The sequence below is a fragment of the Nesoenas mayeri genome, assembly GCF_963082525.1.
Source record: "Nesoenas mayeri genome assembly, chromosome: 23".
NCBI lineage: Eukaryota > Metazoa > Chordata > Aves > Columbiformes > Columbidae > Nesoenas > Nesoenas mayeri.
Genome location: NC_137574.1, coordinates 2,962,131 through 2,976,866, shown reverse-complemented (window position 1 = coordinate 2,976,866; position 14,736 = coordinate 2,962,131). Strand labels below are relative to the sequence as shown.

The window sequence follows — 14,736 nt, the reverse complement described above, 5'->3', positions numbered from 1 at the left end:
CTTTTAGCAAAGGCACATTAATAGAACCTCCACCAAAATGTAAGCAAAGTACATTGCAACACATTGTCCTGGGACAGTTTGGTGTGCCATAGATTGTGTCTGTCAGAAGTAAAACCCATTTGCTTTTAGATTTTAAACATTCCCAGGTATTAATATCAGATTTTTGATCACTGCGAATGAACTCTATGTATAACACAGTTTAGAAGATTAACTGTAATTTATCACAGGTAGACATGGGTAGCAGTTCTGTCAAATCCAGCTAAAATATTAAGATTAATGGAACACTTTAGTCAGGTTTCCCAAGGGTAGATGATCTGTACCTCTTCAGCTGGATCTTAAACCCTTTACATAGCTAAGAAACTTAAATTCACTTCTAGGAAGGATTCCTGTATTTTCCCTTTAGACTTAATACACTATAGTTCCATAGGAGGGCGCTGGAAAAAGAACTTAAAGAGATGTCTTTAATTACTGACAGTTTTATTATCGTTGTCTTTTACACTGTCTGCATATGAACAAATAGTTTCAGAACCTTCAAAAAGAGCTGGAAGTGAGACATTCTTATTTTTTTTAAAAATGCCATAGAATTACTAGGGAGTAGTAAAAATAAATTACAGCATTGCAAAAATGCATTTCACTTTGCCATAGAAGCTTTACTATTCCAGTCTATACACATTATTTTACATGTTTTACAATAGAGCTGAAAAATAAACTCACGCAAACAAGGCAACACAATATATACCAACCAAAGGCACTGCCAACAGTATTTTGCGCTTAAGGAAGGGGCTGATGCTTCTCTCCTTGTCACAGCTCAACTGACTTGAGAATTTGAGTTTCAATATCTACTGATTCCTCAAATGCCCCGTATCTTGAATAAAAATAACCAAAGAAAGAGCCCTCCCCATTGCGGGAGGTTTTCAGCAGCATTCACGGTAATTGCATAAGAAGCCATGCCTTGTACAAAATGTCAAAGACATGCTGGGTTCCAGGAGGGGAGAGGGAAACGGTCACCAAAACGCCAGTAGAAAACAACAACCAAAAGAGAAATCTTCACAACTTTTAGCCAGAAAGAGAAGGGATTTAAAAACAAGCGGCTGGATCGATCTCAGAACCAATGGCGGGTTTTACAGGGTTCTTTCTCTTGCCTGAACAGAAGGATTTATACGGCGCCTTCAAGACTCAAAAGCACTAGGTAAACGTTGCTTAAATTACTTCACGAGTGTGTAGTGAAGTTGCGAGTATTCTTGTAAATGGACAACAGCCCCAGAGCATGAAAAATGCTGCTTTATTAGGGCTGTTGAGTACAGTACAGCTGGGAGGCCAAGCCCTGTTAGCAAACCCTTGTGCACTACTGACTAAAGCTGAGCTTGCAGAAAGTGGCGTTTAAACAAACCGAGGGGCTTTAAGTGATGCACTTGCTCTCTTATACCAAACATACTCAAATATTAATCTGGGGAAAAAGAAACAAAAATCCCAAGCAGTCACTTCAAAGAAAGAAACAAAACAGTTCCTCATCCCTTTACAGCCAAAAGCAGCTTCGTCACAACAGGACTTGGGGTCACTGGGGGACAGGACTACCAAGGCCTCTTGACAAAAGCCCTTTCCAAGTTCCTCCTTAGCCCAAATGCAAAGTTTTCACACTTAAGGAAAAAAACAAACCAAAACAAAAGGCACTGAGGTAAGTTTTAGACTCTTTTACATTGTCTCTGCGGTAACTGTTACCCAAAACATGGTCCCCTCCCTCCCCGCTTCACGCAGGTGGGATCACAGCGAGCGCCAAGGGACACTTGTTCATTGAGTCAACACGAAACCCATTCACATGCTCCATCCGAATCCGGCTGGGATTAACGTTCTGTTTTCTCTTAACGCCCGGTGTAAACAGAGGGAAGACTGGACCTGGCTGTGTGCGGCGTGCTGGGGACAAAGCACCGAGGGTAAAGGTGGGGACCGTCCCCTCTCAGACCAGTGTCCCCGAGCCTCCCGTGTCCCTCAGCGATCCCGGCATCAGTGTGACCAGGGTCGCTGGTGGGAGTTGTGGCAGTAACCAATGCTCCAGCTCAAGGATTTTTATGAAGGATGCTTGGGAGACATGGGAGCCCTGAGAGAGGGAGAGAGAGGGACACGCTGTCCTCTCCTAGCTCCACGTAGGGAGCAAAACCTGGTCATAACCCTCTTGGACACTCCCTTGGTGCCAGACCTGTTCATAGCTCAACGTGGGTTTGATTTGTCAAAGAGGTTTTGCATTTTCCTGGGTTAGTCTGTTGGATATGTATTGCTAAATGCTCTATATATCGAACCACCGGCCTGTGCCATAACCATCATCTCTACACTTTTCAAGCAGAATTTCTCACAGGTCCCAATTCCCACAGAGTAGAAAACCGGCAAAACACTGGCTAATTTAGCTAAGCATCAGGGATATTTACTTCAATTCACATCTATTTTCAAAATTTGAAGTGAAATAGAATCAAAACGGATGACTTTTCCTTGAATTAATATTACCTAGTTTCAATAGCACTTACTAACAGACTGTTTGGGTGTTGCAGCTGCCTTGGTGTCATAACTTTAGGTTTCCTTGCCTGAGACCCGAACAAGTCTGTCCGCAGTTGGTTCCAGCTGCAACACCCACGTGGTTTGGTGCAACAACCTCCTCCGCTTTATCTGCTGCTTCCTGCGCTCGACTTACGAAACAAGAACTCGGCCATGCGGCACCTCCAAACAAGAACCAGTGAGGTGTTGGGAGGAGTGGGAACGACAAGTGTTACCCTGCCCAAAACACGAGCCCGTAGGTGTTCTCGGTGGGTTCAGTGCTGTTTTCCATGAAGCTTCGCCATTCGATGGTACAGCTGAGAAGCGAACCAGCAGCTGCGTTTGGTTTCTCAACAGGCAGTTTTAAACCAGGCTTCCCATTCCTGGACTGGCTCCGGTCCTGGGATAAGAGGTTTCAGAAGAAGAAAATGCAACATGTTCATTTTATGGGTGCTGTGAGCCAGTCCTTAATAGAAGGGTGAAGAGGGAGAGTGACTACTATAAGGTGTCCTGAGAAGCGTCTTTTTCATTTAAAAAATATTATCTAGCTTAGTCTGGTGCCCAGTGCCTCCTGAAGGGTTATCCAGGCTTGCCTCTGGCTTCTTTCAAGGTCTGTTGCAGTCTCTGTTTAAACTTCTCATACTTCCTTTGCACTTGCTGGATTTTCTCCTTTTCCTCTTTGTCCAGTATCATCAAGAAGTTCTGTAGCTCTGGGATGGAGAACGCGTCCCACTGCAAAAACAGAAGCAGAGGGAAAGTAAAGCACACACTGTTCACCTTATTGCATCACCTGCAGCATCACGGTGGAGCATCATCTTCACCGTCCACCTTATTGCATCATCTGCATCAGGAGCATGTTTGCTGACAAAAACTGACTGCAAATTTATTACCCAAGCGTCCCTGGCTTCTGCTTAAATTAGTGGATTACTTATCACAGCGGTTCGCTAATCTAATTATGGAGGATTAACTCCGGGGTGGTGTTGCTTGGTTCTGTAAACAGATTATGGTTTGGCCATCAAAACCAGCCTCAGCATTTTTACAGCACAAGTTTAATTTTTTAACATCAACATAATCTAGTAGCAATAAATGACCTTTTTTTCTTAAGTAAGATACAATTCATTCAGCTGCTAATTTAAATGTGGAGGAAAACTGGGATCATACTGGGTGTTTTAGAAGGCAAATAGCCTCTGCCATACATCTCCCAGCTCTACAACGCTGCCACGGGCTCCACAACGCTAATGTTCATGTAAAAACCAAGGGAAAGGGTCACCCACGTACCTCAACTTCCCCCGTTTCGTTTTCCTTCAGCACAAAACTGAGCACATCGGTGTCGGGGCCCGCCAGCAGCCGCAGGTACAGGGGGTACTCGGTGAGCGGGAGCTTCTGCACAAGCACTGCAAGGGGACAGGGACATTGACGGTGAGACCTCGGCTGCCGGGGCAAGAGGGATGCTCAGAAGGTCAATGAGAGCATGTAAAAGCAGTTCATGCTCCTTAGGATCACAGTGAATTCATTGAGTCTCCATCGCAGACCTGTAATGATCCCTTAGAGGTCTTAGGTGACTTCAGCCCCCTTCTGCAAACCACTAATTCCCCAATAGCTTAAGCAGCAGCATCTGTGGCGCTCAGGCCATTTATTCATCTGGCATTTAGGCACTGCCCGCCTGACACACCACGCAGCCCCAGACCAACACTTCGATGACGTTTGCGTCATGCAAAACGGTCAATAAACTGCTCAGCCGCAGGAAAGCTTGTGGCTCCGAGGGTGCCAACTCACCTTGCCCATCTTTCCGCATCTCCTTGAAAAGCGCAAACTTCTGCGGATTATCCACCACCATGAACTTCTTCAGGAGCCCCTGGATCACCTCGCTCACCGTGGTCGTACTGCTGATGTGGAGCTGCTTGATGGCGTCCAGCGGCAGGTAGAAGGACGTTCTCTTGTCCGTCATCTCGGCCAAGTTCACCTCCTTGAGGGCATCGTAGATGGACTGCGGCCGGATCCCCGCTGGCACCGTCACGGGGCGGCGCAGCTTCAAATGCACTTTAATGAAACCCGTGTACGTCCCATCATCATTCTGAAGCAAAGGAGAAGGGGGAATCAGGCTCTGGAGAGATTTTCCAGTCCTTCAACCCCTATGAGGGATTTGCTGGTCTCCAGGGCTACAGCCTGTGGGAGACTGCAGGACTTTTCAGCCCTCGGTACTGCCAGGAGGTTGAGGGTTTCTTATTAATCATGTTAAAAGTAACCAGTAATTTGGGGTTAGTCACTGCTGCTTTTTCTCCTGTTGCCTCCACTCGGTCATGACTCATCCCTTCCTTGTGTCTGTGCGACCTCATCTCATTTCAAACCAACACCGTCATAAGTCAGCTATGGAAACCACCGCGTGTAATTCAGAGTCGCAATTAGGTGAGGACTGGAAACCTCTGGGAAGGTCTCTACCCCTTGTGTTCAGCAGGATCTCACAACCATCTTCCTCACATTTTATTCCCCACTGATGGGATTCTCACCTCTGCATGTAATAAGTCACCATGCAAGATCAGCCTGTCTCACCACAGGTCCCTTAACCTACCCCCAGATCTACTTCTTTCAGGTGTAAACAAGCACTAGGGAGTTATGTAGCTGCTGCTCTTGGAAGTTCTATGATTTAACTCACTCACTCTTTAAGAAATTTTCCCCCCTCTCTGTATGATACTGCAAAGTTTGTACCTTTGCAGTACTCCGGTTTGTAAAAGAAGCCATTCCCTTGCCTTCCCACCACATATCAAGCCTTTCCTTACAGGTGGTGATAAGTAATTCTGCAATCAAAGCTTCAAAACATAAGCCATCTACTGTGGTTCTTAGACCTCAGCTTAAACAAGCCTGGCCGTGGCAGAGGAGAAAAGCGTCTCTTTCTAGAAAGGCTTCGCATTTCTAAATCCACTTTGCGTTTCTAAATCCACTTTGTGTTTCTAAATCCACTTTGCGACAGCTGCTGAACTGCAGAGTCGCAGCCTGAGTTCTCCTGTGATTCATCCCCACCAGAACAACGTGGGCTCAGCTGTTCGTGGCAAGTCATTCATAGCACAGGCTGCCCAGAGACTCTTGTGCCAGTCAAGCAGGGATGGAGACAAGGAAGGGTTATCTCAAGTGTCCGGGATTAAAACTAAGGAAACCCCAGCAGGAGAGAAAGCAGATTGCATAAGGAAAACAAGAACAACTCAACAGCCACCAGCCCTCTTGCCTTGGAGATGCGTTCCTACAGCCTAGAGAAACCAGCATTGACCTTTCTGCGCATTACCTAAACGCAGCCAAATACGTACCAGCTTCATCAACAGGCAGTTTGTAACCTTTGCATTGTACTTCTCAATTTTCTGTTTGATCTCCTGGACGGTCGGAGGCTCGGGTTTTTCTTCTTCTACCGTTTGTGTTACATTCTGAAATCAGAAGAGACAGGCTTTAGCTGTTTTACATATTGGGTAACACTGCATCTGTTCAGTTCTACTTTTGCTTGGGAAATGCAGGAACAAGGAGGCTGCGCAGCTCCTGAGCTCACGCAAGGAATGATGGTGCAGATGGAGATGGTCCCTACAGCCATAAGGTTAAATGTGCAGGACGCCACATCCCTGCCCCAAACCACCTCCACACACCAGGAACAGGCACTAGAGGGTAATGCAAAACCAACCAGTTAGTGGGAAATGGGCACAGGGCAGCAAAGACATCCCAGTACAAACCAGAATCCAGCATCTAAAACCCACTTGTAAAAAAAGCCACCTACACCTACGGGGAGTTTCTTTGCTTCTTGCAACACTATTGAAAAATCACATCCTATTTCCAGCATTCATGGCTCTGCCCACCCACAGGACCCCCTTAAAAACTCTGGCTGCTCCTCAACCAGCTTCCAGCAGGTTCACCCAGGCAGAACCTGAAGTCAAATCTCTGGTGTATTACTCCTCCTCAGCATTGGAAATCATAGCTCAGAGCAGTAAAAAACCAAGCAAGCAGCAAGCTGGCTGCATGAGTAATAAATCAGTCAGTGCAAACCAAGTCTGGGCATCCCAGCCCGTGTCAGAAACTGTTCAGGGTCTGACCATGCGTGGGTTCCCTGGCAGGACGACAGCTGCTGCTGCTCGCCCAGGTTTTGGGGAATTTCCCCTTTAGAGGCAAAAGGACAGATTTGGTGTGTGGGTGGGCTTTACCTGCAGGTCAGGCATGGAAATGTCACTAATAAATAACAGGAAAACACAATCCTGTTGCAGAAAGGCAGCTCGTGGGAGCTTCTCAAACGCGAGCCGGGGTTTAGAGCATTTAGCAGAAAGGCAACGAAAGGTTTGGATGAAGTGCCGGAGTAGAACCAGGAACACACAGTTGCAGATGGTTTTGTGAAGAGATGAAGGTTTGTAGCAGCCTGGAGCGAGAGCAGGAGCCCCCGCTCCCACCTCCCATCTGCACAAGCTGCAGAGGCCACGGACACCCTGGAAAACGCAATTTCGGGATGCGATCCTCCACCACCGCACTCAGCATCACGGCAGAGCCCAGGCACTGCGGGAACACAGAACCAGCGAGCTCTTTTCCAAAAACCTGCTGGAAGGCAGGGAAGGATGTGCAGGGCAGGGATGTTGTGTGTTCCCACCCTAAGAGTTCAAGAGCAGCCTCAGTGGCTGCAGAGCCCCTCAAGGCTCCCAGGGCTGTCCCTGGGTGCTGGTGCTTTGCCTGCGCCATGAAGGTGGCGCAGAGAGGAGAGGGAAACCCAGAGAAGAAAGCTAAAGCAACTGAGCCCCCGGCAGCAAGTGCTTCTGGGGACACCCCCCTGCATCCCGTCCCCATCCCCTGGGGATGGTGTCAACAAGCCCAAAGCAGCTATTTTAGGAAAAAAGCACCCAGTCACCTTCAGCACCCATCTAGAATAGTCTGTTGCAGAATTAATGGCTCCTGTAATCATGAGATGGAAGCAAGGACTTGTGTGACCCTGAAGTAAATTGAAATTCACAAGCCAGCTAAGAAAAAGCCACCAAAAAACATTAAACATAGGGAGCTAAACTGACCTAGGAGTTCCCTGGCTGCATGATTAAGCCCAGCAGCCACCTTTGGGTGTCCTCAGGGGAAATAACCCGCAGCAAGGAACCATTAGGAAGCCCCTACATGAGGCTCATCTTGTCCTTCAAGGTTTTGCCACCACTTCAGCCTGGATTACCCAAAGCCCTTCAGCCAGGAGAGCAGGTCTCCTCTAAGCACAGCATCCCAAAATCCCGACCTGCCATGAACGAGCCTGCGTGTGTCTTGGATGTCAGAGCGCCTGGCTGCCTTTCCAGAACTTGCCACCTTCCCCCCAGATAGGCTGTGAACACATTTCACCAGCGCCGCCTGAAACCGCGAGCGGTGCGCCCAGATTTTCTGTGGGTTTGCTCAGGAGTTGGCATTAGCACAGAGCAGAAAGTGTGAAGGGATGCACTATCAGGGCCGGTAAGACTCAGAACGAACACTGTAACCTCTTAGAAGGAAAAAAAAAGGAGAAAAAAAGGGGGGAAAAAAAGCAACTTTGGGAACAAAGCCCATCTCTTCCCAGGCAGCCCCACAGCACACAAGACAAGGAGGCAGCAAGCTGTAAATAAGCCAATATTGCCCGAGGCTACCCATGATATTTCTTTTAGGAGGAGAAATCCTGGTTGCAATCTGGCAAGACACCTACAGTCCTGGGACTCGAGAGCCCCACATTGATTCAAGTGATTCCCAGGTGAGAGCTCGCAATTTCTGCTTGAGTCTGGCAAACAGTACGAGACCTCTCGAAACGCTGATCCGGAGCAGTAACCCAATGGAAGAATATTGATGCTGTATTACAGTCTCGTCATTGTTCAGTGGCTTAAGAAAATAAAAGCAAAGCTTTCCTGGGGTATTTGAGAATTACACATAAATATTCACTTATCATAATGGCAATTTCAACTCCAGAATATGTCCAAGCCCTTAGGCACAGGCTTCACTGCAATAGGTCTTACACAGGTGCTGGGCTGGTGTGGGAGACGTTAAAAATAATATCAAGGGTAGAGACTTTCAAAAGTAGCACTGGGGGAAAGAAACAAAATGAACAACTACAAAAAAACTTCCCTTTAAGTTAACGGAAGATGAGCACTGAGAAACCCACCACTTCCTCACACCACCCATTTCAAGGTGCTGGAGACGGGCACAGCCATGCTGCCATCCACCAGGGCTGCCCCCCAAAAACTGCACAGCAAGCAGGGAGCAGGAGACCCGCCAGACTGTCTCCTCCTGCATGCAAAGCACCTCGTAGCTGCTGCAGTAAGATGGGCTGTGCACATATGCTACACTCCATCCATGACACAAACACCACTCGGCGCAGACCGGCAGCCATCCAGCCACACACGGCAAAAGCGAACAGAGCGGCTCAGTCCATCCCTGTCACTGCAATTTGCTTCTCCCCAGCGGGGCAGGTCCCTCCCCTCTTGTGATGTTTCCAACTGAGGAAAATAGTGGGTGCCAGCAATTAAGAGCCCGCACCCATGGCACCCGGTTTCCATGGAGGACGCACGGTGCACCCAGGACTGCAGGGGCCTGGAGCGGTGCCGGTCCCCAGGGTTTCACATCAGGTGCTAATTGTTCCGTGCTCTGGGGAATCTCAGCCCCTGGCAGCAGGAGGAGCGGGCAGCCTGGCTCAGGGACACGGTGCTGGTGGCACCACATCACTGCATCCCCATGCAACTCCGCCAACAAACCGCTGCCCAGCCCCCAGCATCCTGCCTCCCCAATGCATGTGTCTCAACAGATCAGACGTACCTGCGGGTTTCTTGGCTTGCTCAGCCCCCCAACTCCCCCACTGCACCCTAGTTCTTGCAAAAAGCTTCTACTCCAGTCAGGCATGGGGGTGGCTGCACTGCAGAGCTCTGCCCAGGGCAGGGAACCCCCCCAAGGCACCCAAAGCTGCTCTGCTACTGCTGCTGGAGATGGAATTTTGCTCCCAGGAGCTGGAATCAGACAGTGGTTTGTTCTGCTCGGGGAGGCAGCTCAGCTCCCACCCACCCAAACCTTTTTCCAAGTTTCCACCTTCCTCCGCCTGTCCCGCGGCTTCGCGATGCTCAGAGCCTGATCTGGGAACACACATTAGGAAAGAAAAGCTGCCCATCATTTATTTATTTACCACATCTATTAGTTTTGATTAACCCAAACGTAAGCCAAAGCATCCGCAGACCCCAAGATCCACCTGCGAGCAGGGCCTGAGCCAGCCCAGCAGCACCAGCACCGCGGCAAGGGGAGCACTGGAAAGGGCTGGGAAGGCAATTGCTGCTCCTTCCATCACGTACGATCAGATCAGCTACTTGCTCTTCACGAACCTACCCAGACTCCCCACTTTGCAAAGTTTCTAGTGCAGAATATGCAATTCTGACTGAAGGAAGAAAAACAGAAGCTATTAACCATAAACCGTTGCCACATTTCCTGTTGTACCAGGACAGGATGAAACAAGCTGTTAACAAAACAACAGTTCAGTAACTCTGCCTGTGCCTAAACCCTGGCAGTCACTCCTGGATCCGCGGCTCTCCTGGCTGGAAATTAGGGATGCTCTGGCTGTGGGGCAGCACATCTGTGTGCCAGCCTGCAAAACCAGCACATTCCCATCATCCCCATCCATCCAACCTCATGTGCAACTGGAAGGAAAGCAATAGGGAGACTGGAGCTGCCAGGATGCTTCCACTCCTAACCTGTTAAAAACCTGATGCAGAACATGCCGTGGATGCCAGAGCTTCACCAGCACTGCCAGCTTGCTGGCATCACTTAACCAGCAGGCGAGGGGTTTGCTGTCCCCTAGGAAACTGCCACAAAATAATTTGCAGGCAGTTGCGATGTGCAGCGAGACGTAGGGACCCGCGGGCTGCACAGGACCAAGCCAGGGGCACCTGTGGCAACGCAGAGAAGCAAATGTGCCCTTGTCCTCCCCCTGCCCTGCTGCGAACCGGCTCCCCTTCCTTAACCTACTTTATTTCTCAATTGTAAGAAAGAACAATTATAAGAAAGGACTTGAGCCTCATCTGGCACTTGGGCTAATGCTCGGCAGGATAAAAGCTGCCCCAGAACAAGCGCCCCGGGAAGATGCAGGCGGCTGCGACACACAATGGCCATGGCCCGGGGCTGGGACAGCCACGCTCACCACACCAGCATCCTCTTTGCATCCTACTGCTCATCTAGTGAGCTCGTGACAGGCTAGGATGGGGGAGGTATAAAAAACAACCATGGGCCATCACAATTATGGTGACATACTCCAAAAAGAGTGATTCTGTGCCAAGAAAGGCAACAATGAAGCCTCCGTGACAGATTTTTGCGAGGAGAGAGGTACTCCAGGTCCAGCTGAAGAGCATCCCTTCCTACAGCCTCTCCCATTGCAGAAGTCAACCCCCAACTTAAAAAGCTTTCTAAATCAAGCAAAGGCAGCAGCTCCGCACCACATTTCACTGCCTTTGAGAAACTCAAAAATTCAAATAAGATGCTGCGGTTTACTTTGGGGTTCAGAGGAAAAGGCAAAAGATAGAAAAGATAGGAGAGCAGTGCATCACTGGAGAAGGGGAGGAGTATTGCTGCATTTCAGAGAGGTTAGAAGCAAGTGGAGATGGGCTCGGTGTTTTGATTGCCATGGAGATTTCACTTAGAAACCATTTTTTCCTGCCACATCCCTGTTGAGCAGCTTCTCCCAGGGAGCTCAATCCCAGGGGGTCTGGGCTGGACAGGACCCCACATTGGACCCTTAATTCAGGGGATGGTCCCATCATCCCCATCCCTGGATCCCACCCCAGATTAAACAACATTATGTGGTTCTTGTGTTTTCTATTCTTGGACAGAAGCTTGCTCCTTTCTCTCTCTCTAAACCAGGTTAGCTACTGATGGAGGACTCAAAGAGCAATTTTGCAGAGTTTTAAGCAATCACGCTCCAGGCAGGAGCCACTGAAGCCATTCAGCTGAAGAGTCAGGAAAATGCCAAGTAATAGATCTCTGGGGATGAGGTCACTTCAGAGATCTAAAATGGTTCTTTGCTAATGAAAAGTGATTGTGCTGATGGTTCTGAAAATAAAAAGGAATTACAAAATTCCTAGAAAGAGGTGCTTCAGACTAATACAGTTATTTCAAGCAGAAAAATCATTTCTCTAATCACATTGGTCAAATTCCACTCTATTTTTCTTTAATGGTGGGAGGCCTGCCTGTCTCCTCCTACCCCCCATTCAACACGTTTCCTGCACAGAGATTGTTTCTTAGGTCTTTTAAGACATTCAGCCCTACGTTATCTGGATTTAGCTTATTCCTGCCCAGCACAGCGTATTCCCATGGCTGCAAGTTGATGTTTTGAGCCCGTGGCCAGGAACAGGTACCAACCTTGGTGGCGAAAAGCTGCCACACGTGGCTCTCGCAGTGGTGGAAACGTTCTGTATTCAATAACATCGCTCAAGAGAAGATGCCACATAATAAAATGGGGACAAAGAGCAAAGCGAAACCCAGGGGAGACATCCACCTTGGGGCTGTGCCTGTCCCCTGGCCCTCTGCTCTGCTGGCTGCTCCCCGGACACACATTCTCCTTGCTGCTCTCCATCCACCATCCAGCCCAGCCTCTCCAGACCAACACCTCCTCCTCCTCCATCCCACCGCGCTCCAGCAGCAGCTCCATCCAGAGCTGAGGTCCAGCCTCACACTCCTGCAAGACCTGCACTAGGAAGCCCCAAAAACCTTCTCCCACCAAGGCTTGAGGGTGGTTTCCACCCTCAGCTGGAGAAACACAAGGACCCACCTCTGCACACAGACCCATCGCACATCATCATTTGCTTGAGCAGCAGATTTGGCGTGTGTTGCTTCGTTGTTTTTATCATTTTTTTTTCCATGCACAGGAACCATTTCCTCCCTATAACACCAAACCCCAAAAGGCTCCATTTTGCAGCCACAAGGTCTCCTGCCCACACCAGAAACATCCAGGTGAGAAGCTGGGCAAAAAGGGGCCACAGCAGCCCCCAACCCCTCCGCAACAGAGAGTTTCTGAGCACGAATGCGATCAAGATGATTTTGAAAGGTAGCTGAGAATCTGCAGCACCCTGGCTCAAAAAGAACAGAATTAAACCGGTGCGGGGTACAGCGCCTATTGCACTAACACCGAGCCCTTTTACATCTCCTACACAAATGAATCATCAAATGACATTTAAAAACCCAGCAGTACCGGTCGGTTAATCATAGCAAGAGGGAGCTGCTGGCTAACAGGGAATATCCCATGTTAAACCCGAGGGAGAATTTCTTTGAAGAAATTAGAATAAAATTACCAGTTGACTTAAATGCTCCCTCAGACCAAGCTCCCCCCAAGGAGAACAACCCCAGGTCACCAGGAGAGCCCTCCTGGTGCTGAAAGCTGAACCACAAAGCACCTGCTGTGGATTTTGGCTCAGCAGCCTCGAGTGTGCAAATATAAGCAGAGCCTGAGCAGGAGCAAGTCGATGCTGCTGGTTTACAGGGGAATTTCTAAGTGAAAAAGCTGCTCCCCAGGCCAGATCTCATCTCAGGCTCTTGTTCCTGAGCGAAACCCCCACTTCCGCAGCAGCGCCCGCTCGCCTTCTCCTTTTATGCTCAGTTCTGGTTGGGGCCCCAAAGTTCGATGGGGATTTTTTTCTTTAATAGACACTTAAAAAACCATGAAGCAGCCTTGCCAATGTTACTGATACAGAAATCTCATCCTGGGGTGAAACGCTGCCCAGCCAAGCGCTCTCTCCAAGGCAGATCCATGCACCCAGACAAGGAGCAGATTCGTTGCTGTGTTCATAAGTTTGCAGATTAATTTAATGCTGTAACTTTCCCACCTCCCTATCCACCTGTTAGGTGCAATCTTTACCAACGGCGCATATTTCGTGAGACCAAGCCACAGGTCCCTGGCCAGGAGTCTGACCCATGGATGGCAGCTGGCAGGGCTTCTGCCTGCCCCCTCCAAAGCTGCAAAACCACATTTGGAGTCAGCTCCTCCACTGTGGATCCCTTGTGAAGGGGCCAACCGGGCATGCGAAAGGTGGAAATGTGGCTGAGAAAAACCTGCAGCGGTGCAGACGGGGAATGGGGAGCCTGCAAGAGGCAGGTAGAGCCCTCCTCTCCACCAGCAGCTCTGCCCTCGCTCCAGCTGCAAGCTAATTTTGGCAGCACCTGCAGCCAAACGTGCAGGAACACTGACATCTCCCCCCTGGCCAGCAAACCCCCCCACTCCCCAGCCAGCACAGCCCTTTGCACTAGTTTTTTTTAAGCTGTTACCTTGGCAGGGACCTTGCTCGGTGTGCTCCGGAAGAAAGAGGTTTTTGCCGTGAAAAAGCAATCCTCGAGGTCTTCATCCAAGCTGCAGTACCCGCTGCTCATGCTGCTGCCGATGGGTCATCGAAACCCAGCGGACGCGAGAGGCCGAGTGCGCACGGAGCTCACCGGGGGCTCGGGGGGCCGGCGACCATGGGCGATCCCCGCTCGGGCTCCCGCGCCAGCAGCGAGCCGGCTCTCACATCCTCAGCTCGCCGGCGCTTATCTGCAATAGCTCCTTCTGCTCATCCTCCAGAGCCAGCGGAGCTATTTCTCTTTAACAGGCAGCCGTGCCGGGTAACCCTTCCCTCTCCTCCTCCACCCGCCTCCCTGCGTGGCGGCGCGGGGGCAGCATGGAAGGGGCAGAGCTGCCAGTTTGCTCCCCCTGCTCTTGGCACCCCAGGGTTAGCTCACCACCCGCCGTCTGGTCCCTGGGGCGCAGCATCGCCTCCCCTTCCTGCGCTCGCACCGCGCGGCCCCGCCGCTTCCTCTTGCAAAATTTCTCACCCCGCTGCATCGAGGCGCTGGGTTTGGCCCTGGGCACTGCCCCATCCCCAGGTACCCCCAGCACACCTTTTGCTACCTGAAACACATTGCCACGGCTCGCTGGATGCTTGCTCCTTCCCTGTTAGTGCATCCTCAAGAGCTGCGTTGCATCTGATGCCTTAGGGAAGCAAGCCAGGGCTGGACCGAGTCTAGCCATGCTGCTAAAGGTGATGGGGAAGGGGGGAAGCTGGCGAGGATGCGGCATCAGACCCTCCTCGGGGTGTCAGGAGCCCCTGGTCATCACTCTCGGGAGGCAGCGGGTGCCTCCCTGCTCCACTGCTAATTTTAGAGCAGCAGGAGCGATTGCAGCAGTGCTGGCACCCGGCTGAGGCAGCTTTGATTGCAGCCCAGGAAAACACTGTTCTGCTCCTTGGTTCTGTTTGCAAG

The 14,736-nt window shown here is 50.1% G+C and overlaps 1 protein-coding gene across 1 annotated transcript; it reads right to left on the bottom strand.

The window, feature by feature from the left end:
- Positions 1-3,102: 3,102 nt before the first annotated feature.
- Positions 3,103-13,983, bottom strand: RASSF5 (Ras association domain family member 5; the record flags this gene model as incomplete). The annotated part of the gene is made up of 5 exons (XM_080358474.1): positions 13,768-13,983; positions 5,823-5,936; positions 4,300-4,597; positions 3,802-3,917; positions 3,103-3,255 (listed from the first exon to the last, which is right to left on the bottom strand). Exons 1-5 carry the CDS (start codon positions 13,867-13,869, stop codon positions 3,103-3,105), a joined length of 783 nt encoding a protein of 260 aa, XP_080214600.1. The 5' UTR covers positions 13,870-13,983.
- Positions 13,984-14,736: the final 753 nt, after the last annotated feature.